At 37.6% G+C, this 17,045-nt stretch overlaps 1 protein-coding gene across 3 annotated transcripts in view; it reads right to left on the bottom strand.

The window, feature by feature from the left end:
• The window catches only part of LOC117141377 (DEAD-box helicase Dbp80), a 63,052-nt gene that overhangs the window by 5,144 nt on the left and 40,863 nt on the right, over positions 1–17,045 (bottom strand). The window contains exons 8-11 of one of the 3 annotated variants that reach the window (XM_033304786.1): positions 4,197–4,332; positions 1,384–1,546; positions 1,141–1,324; positions 1,050–1,080 (exon numbers count right to left, since the gene is read on the bottom strand). In XM_033304786.1, coding sequence (XP_033160677.1) covers positions 1,065–1,080; positions 1,141–1,324; positions 1,384–1,546; positions 4,197–4,332 — 499 coding nt within the window. In that variant the 3' untranslated portion in view covers positions 1,050–1,064. Of the gene's footprint in view, positions 1–1,049; positions 1,081–1,140; positions 1,325–1,383; positions 1,547–4,196; positions 4,333–17,045 lie in introns of those variants that run through there. The other 2 variants (XM_033304787.1, XM_033304785.1) reach the window with 2 other exon arrangements.

The following is a 17,045-nucleotide window of genomic DNA, read 5'->3' as shown; positions in this document are numbered from 1 at the left end:
CTTACAGTTTTTTTCCCCTTTATCGATTAAAGAAACTGATTTAAGAAAACGAATAATAATTCATGGAACTAGAATATAGAGAAGATATCTACACTGAAAAACTAAATTATGAGAAAAATTTAAATAAATAATTTGTTCCTCCTCTAAAATATATTTAGCAACTAGTGCTCTTCGCACCAATCTTATTATAACTTTCTTGAATAATTAAAAAAAAATTTTTCGAATTTAGACAAAAACAAAAACCCATTTCCCTATATTTCATAAACTTACTTTAGTTTGAATTCATTTATGTACTTATTTAATTTATTATGTACTTATTATTAGTTAGAAATACTGTTATTAATTATAAGTCACCCCCATGAATGCAAAAAAATTAATTTATAAAAACTTAAATGCTGAAATCGGCATGCTCTTAAGGAAAGTGGTCATAGGTAGGAGAAGCAATTACACCGGTGTTTCGCAAATTCTCAAGCTTTTCCTCCTCTTCTAGAACTGTCTCCTTCCGAATATATTAATTTTCTTCCTCCGATTTTGTATACTAGCTCCTCTATTCTGTTGTTGCAAGCACTCTCAATTCTTCATCTTATTCATTAATGTCTGTAGCAAAAGGGTATCTGTACAAGCAAGACCAGCACACCCAACCCCATGAGCTAGAGCCGGATTCTAAAGCGTGCACCCGCAAAAGCGTGCACCCGCAAGTACATCAATTTATTTCGTTACACGTTACAGTTTAGTTAAGAATAATAATAAATAAGATAACGTGTCATTAAGACTCGCAAATTAATATCTTCAGTTCTTTCTTATAAATTTTCCGTTTCAGTTTCATGCTTCCAAAATTTTTGTGCTCAGAATTAGTTGTGGAGTCCACGTCACGTTAATACTAGTATTGCTGACTGGCCATAACTAAGACTTATTCTTATTATTTTTCCTAAGTGAAGCAAACGGAAAGGTGAATTTTTGTGAGGAAAACAGAGTAACACGTATAAAATATGAAAAAATATCATCAAGCAACCTACTAGCTTTTATAGTTCCTGAGATCTTGACGTTCATACGGACATCGCCATTTATCTGCTTTTGATCCTAATCAAGAATATATATACTTTATATGGTCGGAAAAGCTTTCTTTTGCCATTTACATACCTTTTAAAAAATCTAGTATATCCTTTCACTCTACAACGAACAGGTATAAAAACTAACTTTGTTTTCTTACCAAACCTTCCAGTCCGTCCTATCCGATGTAAATAAGTTTCACAGTCAGCCTTTCCATCAACGTCTACGGGCAAATCGAAATTGACTACAATTGTAACTTGTTCAATATCAATGCCTAAAAATACGGTGAGATAAGTAGTACATATACATATCGTACAATTTTGGATCATATACCTCTTGATAAAATATTTGTAGTGATAAGCACCTTTTCAAGTCCTGAACGGAAACGATCTAAGACATCAAGTCTTTGCACAACTGTTAAATCCCCGGTAAGAACAGCAACAGAATGACCATCCGACGTCATTTTTGCTGCAAGCCAAGCAGCAGTTTTTCGTGTCTATAACAAAAAGATAAGACATGTTTTTATTAAATAGATTATAATAGATTGGTTTAGTAACTAAATGCTGATATGTTAAAAAGCAAACACGAGAGGCCATGCTTTCTACCATGCACAAATAAAGGTATTGCCAACCAGTCAGCGAAGCTCGTATCTAAACTGCCAGCTAAACAGCTTATCTGCTGATTACAATGTACAAAAGGGGTAACATTTTTTTAACATCTTGTTCCACCCTGAAACAAACGATTGAAGACGACAGTGACTCACTGGACTCCGACGACCTTATTTTTTTTTTACAGGAAGGTCGTCCCGCTTGCCCATCGTTAACGAATGCTGGCGGGGAGAACTAAAAAAATCCTTGATACTGAAGCTGCATAAAATTATGCAAAGCCCCTAAAGGGGCAAATCGATGGAAATAAAATTATAAAAAAAAATCGAAAATTGGTTCAAAAGTGTGGGCGTGGCAGTTTCGGACGGTTTGTGGGCGTGGCATCATGGCTAGATGCAGAATCTCAACTAGCTTTTATAGTTCCTGAGTTCTCGATGTTCATACAGACAGACGGACATGGCTAAATCGACTCGGCTTTTTATCCAGATCAAGAATGTATATACTTTTTATAGTCGAAAACGCTTCCTTCTGACTGTTACATACTATTCAACGAATCTAGTTTATCAAGTTTAAAAAGTAGAATATATATAAATATTAGTAAGATCCAATTATGTATTTAAAAAGTTAGATTTGATTGCTTTAAGAGCGGCAGAGAGTCAAGATTATAATAAAGTCTATAGTTCTCTGTAACTCTGCAACACATAGTTAGATCTACAATGATTTAAGATTAGGGGTATGTAGTTTTTTCAATTGGAAGTATTAAAAAAATTATTTTTTACGGACCATAAGCATCTCACCTTTGCTGTGTCCGAACAGAATTAAAATGCTAAAATTAAACGATGGAAAGCATTCATCGAAGAACACGTCGCCTAAGTGTTTTTTAGGCCTGGAAAGGTAAATTTGTTGGAACCCGAACACCATTCTGACGCAGCCAATTTGCACAGTGAACAGTCTTTGACCAACACGGTCGAAACTACAGTCTACAGTCCTGGAAGAAGCAAGCCAGCCCTGCCCTCACTGCGACATTTTATAGTTTTCGGTGCCAAAAACCGACACATTATCCACTTTGAAATAATCTCTGTTCTGATCTATTCATGAAGTTGTAATCGTAGATGTTGTGACCGCCATTAAGTGTAACCTAGCACACATGCATGCAAATTAACTTTGTTGTGGTATAAATTATTTAAAAAAAAAATAATTTTTTTTTTTTTAATTTTAATATCTTTATTGGTGTTAAACTTGTTAACTTATAACTTTATTGCAAGACACTTATTCTTATCTAGTAGTTCATTTGTAAGCCGTCCTTTCAATCCTCCCGAATCAGACTGATCTTAAAATTCTATGTCCTAATCCAATCAACCTCGGCCAGAAGCTTTTCTTTGGAAACTTTCTGAACTTTCGGTAAAAGCTTTATGCTGAAATTATTCCACTGCATTGTGAAATTCAATTATGCTGATCGATGCAGTTTTTGATTGATGCGCAATAAGTTGGCCGTGGTTTGGTCTCCAAGCGTAAGCTGTGTTTACGTTAAGTTTGGGTTGCTTATATTAGCGGGTAGCTAAGTGCTGGCAAAGGCAATGACAAAAACAAAGACAAAGGAAATGCGGTGGAGATTGAGAATTGAAATTTGTTTTTAAACTGTGGAAGGGTGCTATGTTTATGGGTTGGATAACTTGCATCCAGCATGCCTTAGTGACGGAATTCCCAGTTACCAAAATAGATATCACGGATGCTAATAAGCAGAGGAAAATTATTACATGCGAGCACAACCGCGCCCCTGGAAAGTGTTAAATAAGTCCTTGAGGATAAATATATTCCAAATATGTCAAAAACGCGCCAACGAAGGTATAATTTACAGGACATGCACCAAGGCTAAGTACAACAGGCACCCCAAGAAGCAGGAATTGGGTATAACATCAAAAGTAAAAAGTTATTTTTAACCTGTGTGGATAGGATAAGTTCAGAAAGTTTGCCGTAGAACAGCCATTAACTTCTAGGGTCATAATTGGCAAATATTACAGTTCCTTTTCTTTTACCAATTAAAATAGTTCAGATACATATAAACGAAAAGAGAATGCTATAGTCGACTTTCTCGACTATCAGATACCCGGTACTTAACTGGAAATGCCAACACGAAATTTCATAAATTTTCTGTGGTATCGATAGATATTGGGGAATAAAATTAGACTAAATTTTAACATTGTTTTAAAGTGTGTGCGTGGGTTTTTTTCGTTTTGTATTAGAGAGGGCGTTTTATATAAAACGTTTTATATAAAAAAAAAAAAAATCCATTAATTATAAAGCCGATACTCTGTTTGATATATCCTTTGAAAACATACATTCCGCGTTACTCAGCGTTACTCAATTATCACGCTTAGATAAGCTTAGATAATGAAAATATTCGTTAGTACTTGTTTTCAAAAACGTACTTTATTATACCTACATATATAAATTTTTATGTATGGAAGGTCTAAAGTTTATTGCAATCTTATAAAATTGATCTATTTAGAAAGTATTCCATGGGTTTATACTTATACTTACATGGCAAAATATTATAGCTTGGCCAACGCTAATGCAACCGTAAATATTTTGAATCGCATTATATTTTCCTTCTTCATTTTTACACTTAACATAATATTGCTTTATGTTTTCAAGTGATTCCTCTTCACGCATTAATCTAAAAAACACATTTAAATACAAGAAAAATATTTTTATTAAAGTGGAAAATTCTAAGTTCACATAACACTGAAAAGGAAAACAACAGTCAGATAGTCGCCCCACATACAAATTGAACATTCGATCTGTAACGAAAGTTACGTAGTTTTCCTTCATTCACGGAAGGAAAAATGATGTTTTTTGTAAATAGGGCCTGCATCTAAATTTAAACTGTTTGTTGTCTACGTTGAAAATGTCAATATGTTTTATCAAAATTTAGCAAATCTATAATATATCACAATTAGGGACCAAATGAAAATTGCCTATTTTCCTCGAACTAAGAGGTTGCTCAAAAGTAACACAACAATCCGTCAAATCTCGTTGGCAATTTTAAGGAAAATAAAGGAATGCATTATTGAGAAGCATTAAAACTTGAAATTTTGGAAAATGGAACAACCGCAAATGGCAAGTTCCTTTAACACTTAACAGTAACACTCTAACGCAATCAAATCGCCCAAAACTGCCAAGCACACAATTTTGAAAAATTTTTCGATATTTTTTCACAGTTTTAAAAAACTTGTAAATAAACTTGTCTTGTACTTATGCCACACCCACTCTTATGCCCTGAAACCGCCCAAAACAGCACATCCCACATTTTTGAAAATCTTTTCATAATTTTATTAGTTGCGTAAATTTCTAGCGACTTGCTAAAAAACTTTTTTCCACGCCAACTCTAACGCCCTAAGGCCGTCAAACCGGTCATGCTAACACTTTTGAATTGTTTCTCATTTTATTCCCCAATATCTATCGAAATGATTAAATTTCTCGTTCGTAATCACACTAGTTGAGTAACGGGTATCATCATATGATTAGAAATGAAAGCAGCTAAAAACTTTTGCGGACCCTAGAATTGCTTGACGATCGCAGGTTGTTGTACGAGTTGGAGACATTGGCTGTTTATTACTCTATAAAGTATTTTCGCCATTATTTACATGGACGACATTTTACAGTGCTGACAGATTGTAATTCACTTAATGCTTCCCTTACTTAAGTCGAGTTTAAAGCCTATCAATATAGTTGAAAAACATTAATTTGACAGAGATCTCTGACAATTGGTTACTAGCCGAACAGCAAAAAGATTAACAGGTATCGTCTATGGTTTCTAAGTTGCGTAATAACGAACTTATTGAGGAATTGGCTAAAACATAGGAGTTGCGGTCATGAAAGAAAGATTCAAAGAACGGGAAAACCACTTGCCTTCCTATTATACCAAAGTCGATTAGGTGGTCTGCCGTTAATATCGTACATGAAGCCATTGGAAAAGAACCCTTGAAAAATGTATGAGTACTATTGGTTTGAGAATATGTTGTAATATTTTTGTAAATTTGTAGACAACGGCATCACTTGTAGGCTGTCGAAACCATCTGGCAAAATACAAGCTGAATTGTATCCGATTCCAAAGATCGATAAACCATGGCATACCGTACATATTGACATAACAGGGAAGCTTAGCGGTAAACATTTCCAAAAAGAATACGTGATTGTGATGATAGATGCATTTACTATATTTGTTTACTTTTCCCATACAATAAAGTTGGATACAGATAGTTGCATTAAGGCTGTGAGATCTCTAGTATCATTATTTGGTGTCCCTTCTTGTTTACTTGCTGATCAAGGCCGTAGTTTCTCCAAATTAGATGCCAAATTTAGAGGTCCATTCTTGGTAGTTGAAACATTACAGGGTGATCGGTACAAACTTAAAGCTTTGAATAATAATCCCACATATAAATATGTGAAAATAGAAGAATGCCTGAGACCGCGATTGCCAAAGAGTTTGAAGATGATCAAGGTGATCATAAAGATGGCCCAGGTCGAGCCAGTGAGGGCTGCGACATTGAAAATTGTCGTTGTGGTAATGAAAGTGACAAAGGTCGAGCCAGTGAGGGCTGCGACTTTGAAATTGATTAATAAGAAAATGTAAGCTTCTAGATCATTTTCGGATAGTACGGCTCTCCGCACATATGGGTGCCCAAGTTCGCGATTTGTCGTAGTTTAGTTGGGATCTTGAGAGTGATCGGAAGTATTAAGTTACTTGGCCTGATTAATGATAGCTGTGTGCCATATATGTTGGCCGGTTTAATGATAACTGTGTGCCATGTGAGTTGGCCGGTTTAATGATAACTGTGTGCTATATGAGTTGGCGGTTTAATGATAACTGTGATCCAGAAAAACGAAATATTGACTAGGAATAATTAATTTGAAATGTAACTGTTCTAAGAAAGAGCAGTATATCAAAATTGTTTAAGATTTAAGATGTTTGTTGATGTTCTTAAAAAAAAAAACATAAAAAAATGTATTTTGAGTTATCTACAAAATGTAAACACACGGGGCCGTGTGTAGGTCAGGAAGGCCGTGTCGTATATTCCTTTTTAAATTTAAATTATAACGTACACTTTATATTTGCTAAAAGCTGGGCCTATTGTTTCGTTTGGGTATTTCTTCTGAATTCATAAAGTGAGGCATAAATAGTTTCTGTCAAAGTCTGGCATGGCCATGAATGGGACGGCTAGAGTCCGGTAAAACTCACCACAGTGCGTCTGTGTAGTGGTGTATAAAAGAGAATGAGAAAGGGAAACGCTTGGGTTTGGTCATTCTTGGTGATGAAATAAAGAGGGATAGTCATGTCACGTGCCAGAAAGCGTTTCGTTGAGGAAACAGAGGAAGACTCTTGTAGCGGGGAGTCTCTACAGACTTTGGATCGACATATACAGATACCTATTAAAATTGTAACTATAATTTGTAATTTGTAATTGAAACATGTGACCTTTTTCGTTGGAACATATGGGGTTGCCCTAAGTATCCCACACCTCATTCTTTTTTTATTAGCAATCGAAGCTATGTCATGGATCTAAGTTATTCTTTTATGTTATAGATTTCTCGGTCTTACATCTTATTTCTTAAAGCTCTTGCGTTTTGAATTAGACCCGATGGAGGAGTTATATATTTTAATAGTAATAACGCCGCCGTGTCTTTTTGTTATTATTATCACACACTCGTCTCCGTGGGGTAAGTTATGTTGAGTACTGTATTAGTTGAAAAATTATTTGCTCCCAGTCCATAAATTTCTCTACACGATGGTGTATTTAATCCTATTCCTTTCCTAAAACATTTCAAGCCAAATAATTATTACCATGGATGATCACTAATCAAAATATATTTGAGCCTGGTTTTTATATTTTCCGGTTCTGAAATGACCCCAGGACTCCCATGACTCTCATATCGTTGTTGTTGAATTCAATTTTTAAAAAGAGTAGTTTTTTTGTTTTGACATACACGAGGTCACATCCAAATAGGAAAGCATTGTTATGTCTGTGGCGAAATTATTGTTAATCAAGCGCAGCTATTAGCAACAAACTGTGGTCATAATTATCAACGCGCGTGCTTCAACACCAGAGTTTGGCACAAGAAAGCAGTGCCCAGTTTGTCACGAAGATATTAGTGAAAGCAGGTCAGCATCGTCAAAAAATCTGAATCTAATTTATCCCAAACGTCAGTAATCTCTAGGGCAGCTATAGCTGAAATTCTCAGAAGGTATGAAGAAAAAACACGCCTTCTGTCAAGTAGCATGTCCGAGGAAACCAATATATTAGTAAGGCTATTTCAGATGGTCTTCGATTTAATTCCGAGCCGAACATAGATTCAGGCAGTATTATTACTGAAAGAGAGCAACAAAAAAATCAGCCACAGTGCTGGTTTACAGTGCCTAGCGAAGCTCGAAGTCCAGGTCATGGGTCTAGTCACGCGGGAAACCATTTAAGTGTGAGTTTAGCATCTGTAGACATTCGTCCTGAATGTTTAATTGAATATGACTAATTGGAAACTAAGATTCTCTAGGAAGTCCGACATGTCTATAGAAGATTTCATATATCGCGTGGAAGCTTTAACAAAGCAAACTGTAGGCGGACAATTTACAGGCCAATATGTCAGTAACCTTTTTGAGGAAATCGCTAGTGAATGGTTTTGGCTTTTGGTGGAAAGATTTATGCTCAGCCGTGGACAATTAAACAATTGAAAATCTTATCCTTCATAAAAGGATTTAATCATGACGTTCGCCCTCATGACCAGGTTATCCCCAGGTATTATTTAACAAAACCGTGGTTGGGTTAATCGACACTGGAGCTTCGTGTCAGTTGTATAGGATTGTTGTATTGCCTCTGAACTTCTTCTTAGTTGTCTACAATATAAGTCAATGACTTCCAAAGTAAGAACTGAGCCAAAACCTTCTTGGTGGAGTCTCTACGAAGTGGAAGAGGAAACGTAAACCATTCGTCTCTACATGGTTCCATCGTTGGCTGGAGATTTCTACCTCGGAATAGACTTTTGGACAATTTTTGATTTGTGACCTCTACATTTAAAGACAAAAACCTTAACCTAGATCACTAACACCTGATCAACAGCAACTCTTACAGAAATCAATGAATTTATTTCCTTCATTTTTGAAACAAGGACTAGGTCGAACTTTATTATTTCACATGTTATTGATGTACCCGACGCAAAGCCTTTAAAGCAGCAATACTATGTAGTCTCGCCGGCAACAGAGAAGCTTACGTATGATGAGCTTGATCGAATGATTGGAGTTATTCAAAAGTCGAGCAGTTCATGGTCTAGTCCGGTCGTTTTGGTCAGAAAACCAGGAGAGGTCAGGTTGTGTATCGATAGTAGGAAGGTAATCGCGGTTACATTGCAAGATGTCTAGTAGAGAACTGCAGCCCGCCACTGGCACTCTACGTCCACCCGATAAACACTCGGTCTCTAGGCACCCCTGTGTTTTTTGACACCCTACTTGCGGCAACAGAAAATATTCGAGTGTTTTACCAACGTGGTGTTATTGTTACGAGTAAAAAAACCACCCGAGGCCTGCTGCGCAATCACCGTTTGGGTGAGTGGTCAGGTCATTTTTTGTACGCCTAAAATTTGTATGGGTGGAAGCGCGACGGGTATAAGAAATGAAGGGTAAAAGGGAATACCCAAGAAAAATTTCGTGCTCATGTCTTTGCTCTTTGATGGACTCAATGGGTGCCACCCGTTTCGAATCATTGCCTTATTAATTTTTCACACGTCGCTAGCTGATTACTCTAATGATAAATATTCTTACATAAAGTCATTTTTGAAATGAATTTTGTGACATTATGTACATAGATTCGGCTATTAGCATTATTACTATTACTATTATTTTTACTATAATCTATATTAATATAATAATAACGTTAATAATATATAATATAATATATATAATATATATATAATATATAATAATATATAATATAATATATATATATATATAATATAATAATTAAATTACATATATATATATTAATAATATATAATATAATAAAATATAAGATAATATATATGTCGCATTACGAATGTATTTTGACCACTGTACGTGTCTGTCATATTATTAGCATGGTTTATTAGCATGGCATATTTTACAAAGTATTTGACAAAGTCTAGAGCCACGCCGAAAGAATAGTGTGTAAACGTATGGAGTGTAAAACGAGTGAATCGACTATCTACAAGACCACCCTAGTATTTTTAGAAACACCCGAGTATTTTTGGAAACACCCATGTGTTTAACGGTAAACCCATAAGTGTTTTTGTCACTCATCCCTTTTTAGGCATTTGTCTTTTTCTGACTGTTTGTCTTCTCTACCCTCCGTCATGGGTGCCGAGTGTGATCGGCGCCCGCGACGCAGAGCACCGTATTGATTCGGGTGCGCGCACAACGGGGTGTCTTGTCTGCATGTGCAGACGTATACTGTGTGTTTGTAAGTACCCGCACACAAAATTGTTGGGTGTGAGTCGAGTGGCAAAAAATGCCACCTTTGCAGTTCTCTGATGTCTACCCCATGCCGTTGATCGATGGCATAATAAGTAGATTACCAAAAGCAGAATACATAACAAATCTTGATCTAAAAGATGTGTATCTTATCTTATCTATCTTAGCCAATCTTGATGCAAACTCACGCGATAAAACAACATTTACAGTCCCTGGTCGTCCGCTTTATGTGGTTATGCCCTTTGGTTTAACCAAATACGCTAGAATAACAAGATACGTAACGCCATACGATTTTTTTGCACACGATTTTTTTGGCGTGGCTCTAGAGGTGGCTCCAGGCTCTCTAGAATTTTTGTTCAAGAGCGAGAGAGCGGAGAACTCTACAGCGAACAGCTCATTTCTAAGCGCACTGTGACAGCCGACAATTTGACAAAATATGCCCTTCATCTTAGGAGTTCTTTGACTTAAAAAATTCTTGTTTTTCATTGCCTTAACGTTATTATTATTTAAATATAGCTTAGAAACATTAATAGCCGAATCTTAGTACATAATATCACAAAATAAATTTCAAAAAATCTTTATATTAGAATATTTGTCATTAGAGTATTCAGCTTGCGACGTGTGAAAAATTAATAAGGCAATGATTGTTGAGTGCTTGTGTCCGCACTTCGTGCCTCAAGATATGACTTTTGCAATAAACAGTTCTCACATTTTTATTTATTTATAAATTTTTTATTTTCTGCAACGCATAATTTTTATGAATTTTTTTTTTCTCAATGTAATGATTTCTTTTTGGAAAATAAATGTTTTAAATTACAGTGGTAATAATAATTTCCTTTGGATTGCTTTAATTATTTAGTATATTTATTTGACTTAATAATAATGTATGTAAATGATACAGTTTACTTATTTAATTTTTTTATTATATTCCAATTTGATATTTTTAAAAAGTGCGCAATTTTGAGTTGGAAGAAAAGCATGGCAACTTAAATCTAAGTAGTTCTAAAAATTTGGATTTGGAAATGATGGATTTCAATATTATTATCACGATTTGCGGTTTTTCCAAAATTAAATGCTCTTTTTGGACCAATTCCTTAGATTTTTCAGCGAGACAATGCTCCTATTCATAATTCTCAAGTAGTATAGTCTTTTATTTCGAGTCAAAACGTAATTGTCATAACCTGACCACCATATTCTCCAGATGTTAACGTAATTTAAAATGCTTGGGGCTGGCTAACACGGAAAGTTTACGAAGGAGGAAAGTAATACGAAGATAAGGAAACGTTAACTGCAGCTATTAAACGTGCTTGGAGAGAGATTTCCTTAAACTACATAGATTCCTTGAATCATCCTATGAAGGACCGGATTTATGAAGTTATAACTAACAAAGAGGCCGTACTCATTACTGAAATTATTTTTTTATTGCAAATAAATCAAATAGTATCGCCAAATAATAATTTAATTTTGAATCAAAATACTTTTCCTATAAAAATTAAAAAGCCAACGTGCGTCTATTCTAATGACCAAGAAAAATTCGCCTTATTTTAACTAGCTTTAATAAAATGTTAGAATATTATATTAATAGAATCATTAAATAAGAAATTTTTTTGCATATCCATTTCTATTCTATCGTCCTTTGATTAATAAATATGAAGCAAAGTTGTATGCAATTTAAGGTGCGTCTAACCTAAGACCAGCAGTGAAAATATAAATATGTAAACGGTAGCTAATTCGAGGGGCGATTTTAGCAAACGAATATTGAAAAACTTTAAAATTATAAGTGACGGCGTGAATTTTTCATTATTTTAATTTATCAAAATTGGCCAAAACTGCACAAATATGTAATTTCGTTGCTTGGATCAGAATTAATTTCGGCCCGAAAATTGTCTTCTAGCCCAACACGCACACATATACACGTTCTCGTCTATTGTTTGTACTCACACAAGCAAGCTAATTCTACGCATACGTAATAAAGTTTTTATATACTTTACTATATACAAGATTTATTGGTCATATCCAATTCGTTCGAACGCCATTTCGAGGTGCTATCCATTATTGCAGGGCCTCCTACCGGTTGGAACGGGTTTAGGGTGTTATGGGGCAGGGTGTATCATCCACGGGCGAGGCAACGCTCGGACTAGGACTACATTGACCCTTTTAGACACGCCATGTCCTTGCCCCTGCACTCCAAGGATTACTCTTCACTTGCACTGCTCGTCCTTCCGTATCCTGCAGGCCTCTTGCCGCCCGACGCTTCCACTGTTTGTTCTTCACCGACTTCCTTGCGCGCTCTCACTCACAGACTCCTTCTTTTTACGTTCCGTCTCACTACCTCCTTCCACGCGCGGTGTGGTTGAGTAACTCCCACTCCTCCGTCTTCAGACTCCGTTTCGACTGCGCGGCCGCATCGCAGCCGTCTTCGCTGTTGCTAGGCCGCTCCCCTGCACCCAAGATTTGTGGAGAATTTAGATTCCTCAAAATACCTTAAAGACCAAGCAAAAATTTGAATGGAAAGATGGGGCTCAGGATGCATTCGACTGTTTAAAGACTCAAATGCGCTCCGCTCCCGTGTTACACATATACTAAATTTTTCTTTGTCCCGTCAATACACTGTGACGCCAGTCACACAAGCGTTGAGGCTTATTAGTGCAAACCAACAGTACATGAGACGAAGTGCCAATCGCTTTTATGTCACTTTTACTGAAAAGAAATGCTACGCCGCTGTCTTGCGCCTTTAAAATGGCTCATAACCCAGACAGAACTTAAATCACGTCTCTCAAGCTGTAGGGATATCACTTTAATATACAGCACCGAAAAGGTACCCAAAATATAGTACCGGAAATTCTACCTTTTTGAGGGCTGAGCATGCCACTGGCACTAAAGATGCAGATGACGCATGGTGGAAGCTTTGGCTACCACGTCATAAGCTCATAAAGACGCTAGAGCTTCTAAGACAATAGAACTTTCAAGACGCTATTTCTATTGGCCCAACATGGTTAAGATCGTCAAGAAGTTCATTCAGATATGAGACCGCCGATGTGTCACACGGGACCACGGGACCATTCTTTCAAAAATATTTTGTTGATTTTCTGAGATCTTTGTGGTGTTAGATCAGCTTTCAAAATTTCCCTTATTAAAACTGATTCGAAAATTTACTTAAAAGAGAATATTTTGCAGTTTAAGTACCAAACATTTAATTCTTTGCTAGAAAAATATAAAATCTTTCACAGCTATACCGCGTTCTACTCTTCCCATGCAAATGTTTCGAAAACGGTCAATAGATCCTGATTGCAGCAGTCTAAGCATACAGTTGCGGTAACAATAATAGCACCATAAGCACATTTCGTGTTTGTCCCAACGTTTCTGTATTTTCTGGCACTTTTTCATCAGTTTACTCACTTGACTTAAATAGTACAACGATTTTCAATCGAAATAACAAAATTAGTAACAGATCTAATGGATATTTTAAAAATAATTGGTAAAACAAAAACAAAAAAAAAACCTTCACATTTAGGCGGTAACAAAAATAGCACTGTTTCTCGTAGTTTGCTAACTCAATAAAAAAATAAAAAAAAAATTCAACAAATGGATAATATATTATGAACTATGTTTAAAGAATCTTAATATTTGGTTGCGTGACCTTTGTGGGCAATGACAGCTGCGCATCGTCTTGGCATGGAGTCCACCATGTCCTGGCAGTTTTTGAGGAATTTTGCTCACACACCCCAAAGTTCATCGTTATTATTGGGTTTGGCTTCAGAAACCTTTTTTTTCACGTCCCCCCAAAGGTTTTCGATAGGATTCAAGTCGGGTGACTGAGCAGGCCATTTCATTACTCGGATCGATTTCTGCTCAAACCACTTTCAAGCTTTCTTGCTCGTGGGTTTTGGGTCGTTATCCTGTTGAAATATCCAAACCAACGGCATTTCTTCCCCGGCATACCATAGTATGAAAAGCATGCCCATACCATGATGTTTGATCCCCCGTGCTTTACCGTCTTAAAGATGAAGCGAGGATTATGATATATTCAGTTCGTGGTGGACGCCGAACATAAGACCGAGAGCCTTTCCCACCAAAAAAAAACAATTTTGCTCTCATCTGACCACAAAATGTGGCGCCACTTCTCCACAGGCCAGTCCTTGCGTATCTTGGCATATTCGATTCGCTTTGCCACATGCTTCACAGTCAAAAGCGGGACTTTTCTGGGACTGCACACATTAAGGTTGTTTTGTCTTAAGTGTTTGCGAACTGTTTCCACGCTTGCAGATATCTGGAGCTCCTTCTTCAGTTCCGTCGCCGGCTTAAAAGGCTCCTTCTTGCTTTGCCGAACCAAGCGCTTGATCTCCACGTTGGACATTAAGGGGTTTCTTCCACGTGTTTCGTTCTTTTCGACAAACAGTAATGCGTTGCGGATAATTTTGTTTAAACAACCGACAAACCGTCCCATTTTAGCGTAAGTTTTACCTTCAGAGATAATGTTTTTAATCAAATTAGCACGGTAGAATGCTTTCCGCGACCCATAACTAGAGAATTTTTGGTCTTCTTTTGGAACAAATTCAATTAAAACCTTTAATGCAACTCCTTTTTTCAAAATTTGTCGAAAAAAAAAACCCAAAGCAATCACTACTTGTTTGGGAACGAGACACCCTGTATACGGAACAAGTCACCCTTTATCTTTGTTTACATTATCATTTGTCTGCAGCTTCAGCGGAGCTTATCAGCGGAATCAAGCATCGCACTGCTGTAATTGTCCGCGAGCTTGCCCAGTACTTTTCCAAACTTCTAACTTCCTTCTAACTGTAACTTGTTTACGTCTTATGCTAGTTTAATCGTATGGCGTGAGTACAGCCAAAGCTTAAGTTAGTCACATTTTTGATCTGCGAGAAAACGTACGCATCGGTGTCGAATTAATTAATATTAAGTGTCTGAAATTAACCAATAAATCACACTAAACAGTAACACTGGCGGGTTTATTTATGAACATAAAAATTGGTCCTTCGAGCCGGATTACCGGAACTGCGTTTCTTTCGGGCATTTGATTTTGATTATTGGCCTTTTGGCAAACGATGATCTATAGATTCCTACATCGTATAGAATCGTTCCCTACTTCTTCTTCTTCTTCAGTGCAAACAATAGTTGTCCGCCTGGCGCAACTACAGGAAAATTATTTGCGGTTCGTACGGCTCTCGGAAGAGCTGTATGCATTTAAATCGGAAGCCGATTGGGAGAACCCTGACGAGGATTTTGACGCATATGAGGACAAACATTATGCTACACACGCTATTCTCAGCAATACTTTGGAGGAGTTGAGACGGGATGTCACCTCAAACAGTATTGATGCCACAGTTCAAGCCGCAGACACATCCCAGAGAAGTCATGTCGATTTTCAGTTCGAGCGAATTAAACTTCCGACTTTTTCTGGAAATTATGAGGACTGGAAACATTTTTTGGACATGTAAACATCCAATAAATTGGATCGATTGCTTCCAATTCGAGCCTGACGGATTGCCAACGATTTCATTATTTAAAATCGTACCTTGCCGGAGACGCGCTTGCATTAGTTAAACATATTCCAGTTACTAATGACAACTATCGGGAAGCATGGGATCGGCTGGAACAGCGATATAACAAACAATCGCTAATTATTCGATCGTTCTTAAACAGTTTCGTGAGCCTTCCGAGTGCTATAAATTCAAATATCGGCACAGTGCGGAAAATTGCCGATGGTGCAGACGAAGTTATTCGTGGTCTACGAGCTCTTAATTGCGAAGAGAGGGATCCCTGGCTAATTTTCATTTTACTTTCAAAATTAGATAGCGATACCCGCCAAGCCTGGGCTCAGTGCGCAGAATCCGAGGAAAAAGGTGTGACCATCAACCGATTCTTGAAATTTCTCACATTACGCTGCGATACGTTGGAGGCTTTCGAATTAACTCGATCAACCCAAGCTCGACGCGCAGCTACCACGCACCACGCAGACACGCATCCAAGACGGGAAGAGCCGAAGTGCACATCGTGCCAGCAGAATCACCATCTGTTTAAGTGTCCTCAATTCATCGCACTCGACATTGCATCTCGCCGAGACTTCCTCAAATCAAGAAAGCTCTGTTTCAATTGCCTCAGCCCGGCTCATATGATGGGCAACTGTACATCGAGGCATACTTGTCGGATCTGCCGCCGCAAGCATCATACTTTGGTTCATGGCTCGTCGCAGCCAATTCAAAATGGCAACAACATTGACACAGCAAGTGTTGACAGCCGCGATCGACCAGCAGTCTCACATGCGAGATCTACAATTGGCCACAATCAACCGCTAGCTCGAGAAGGTCATCGCTTGGGAAGCGAGACTCCCGCGGAAAACAACTTTACGCATCATACTCTGGAGAATATTCCGGCGGCTGGTTCTCAGACTCTGTTGCCAACCATCCTTGCTGACGTCATCGACGCCTGGGGAAACACTACAACCTGCAGGCTGCTCCTGGACACTGGATCTACAATAACCTTGGCATCGGAATCATTTGTTCAGCGAATAGGCGTGCGTCGAACGCACGCACGGATTTCTATTCTCGGTCTCGCCGCCAACAGCGCGGGCGTTACCCGAGGACGCGCACATATCAATCTGCGCTCTCGTCATTCGGGCCAAACTGTCGAATTGGTCTCGTTCATTCTCAACTCGCTGACGTCATCACTTCCTGCCCAAGTTATTGACACCTCATCCTCTACGTGGAGGCAAATCTGCGATCTTCCTTTGGCAGACCCAACGTTCTGCACACCTGGAGCAATCGATGTCATTGTTGGATCGGATCAACTTTGGTCTCTATACACAGGAGATCGGAAACACTTTGGTAACGACTTTCCTATCGCTCTCAATACTGTATTTGGTTGGATTCTTGCAG

This window comes from Drosophila mauritiana, chromosome 3L (genome assembly GCF_004382145.1).
Source record: "Drosophila mauritiana strain mau12 chromosome 3L, ASM438214v1, whole genome shotgun sequence".
NCBI lineage: Eukaryota > Metazoa > Arthropoda > Insecta > Diptera > Drosophilidae > Drosophila > Drosophila mauritiana.
This window is presented reverse-complemented; position numbering and strand designations above follow the sequence as displayed.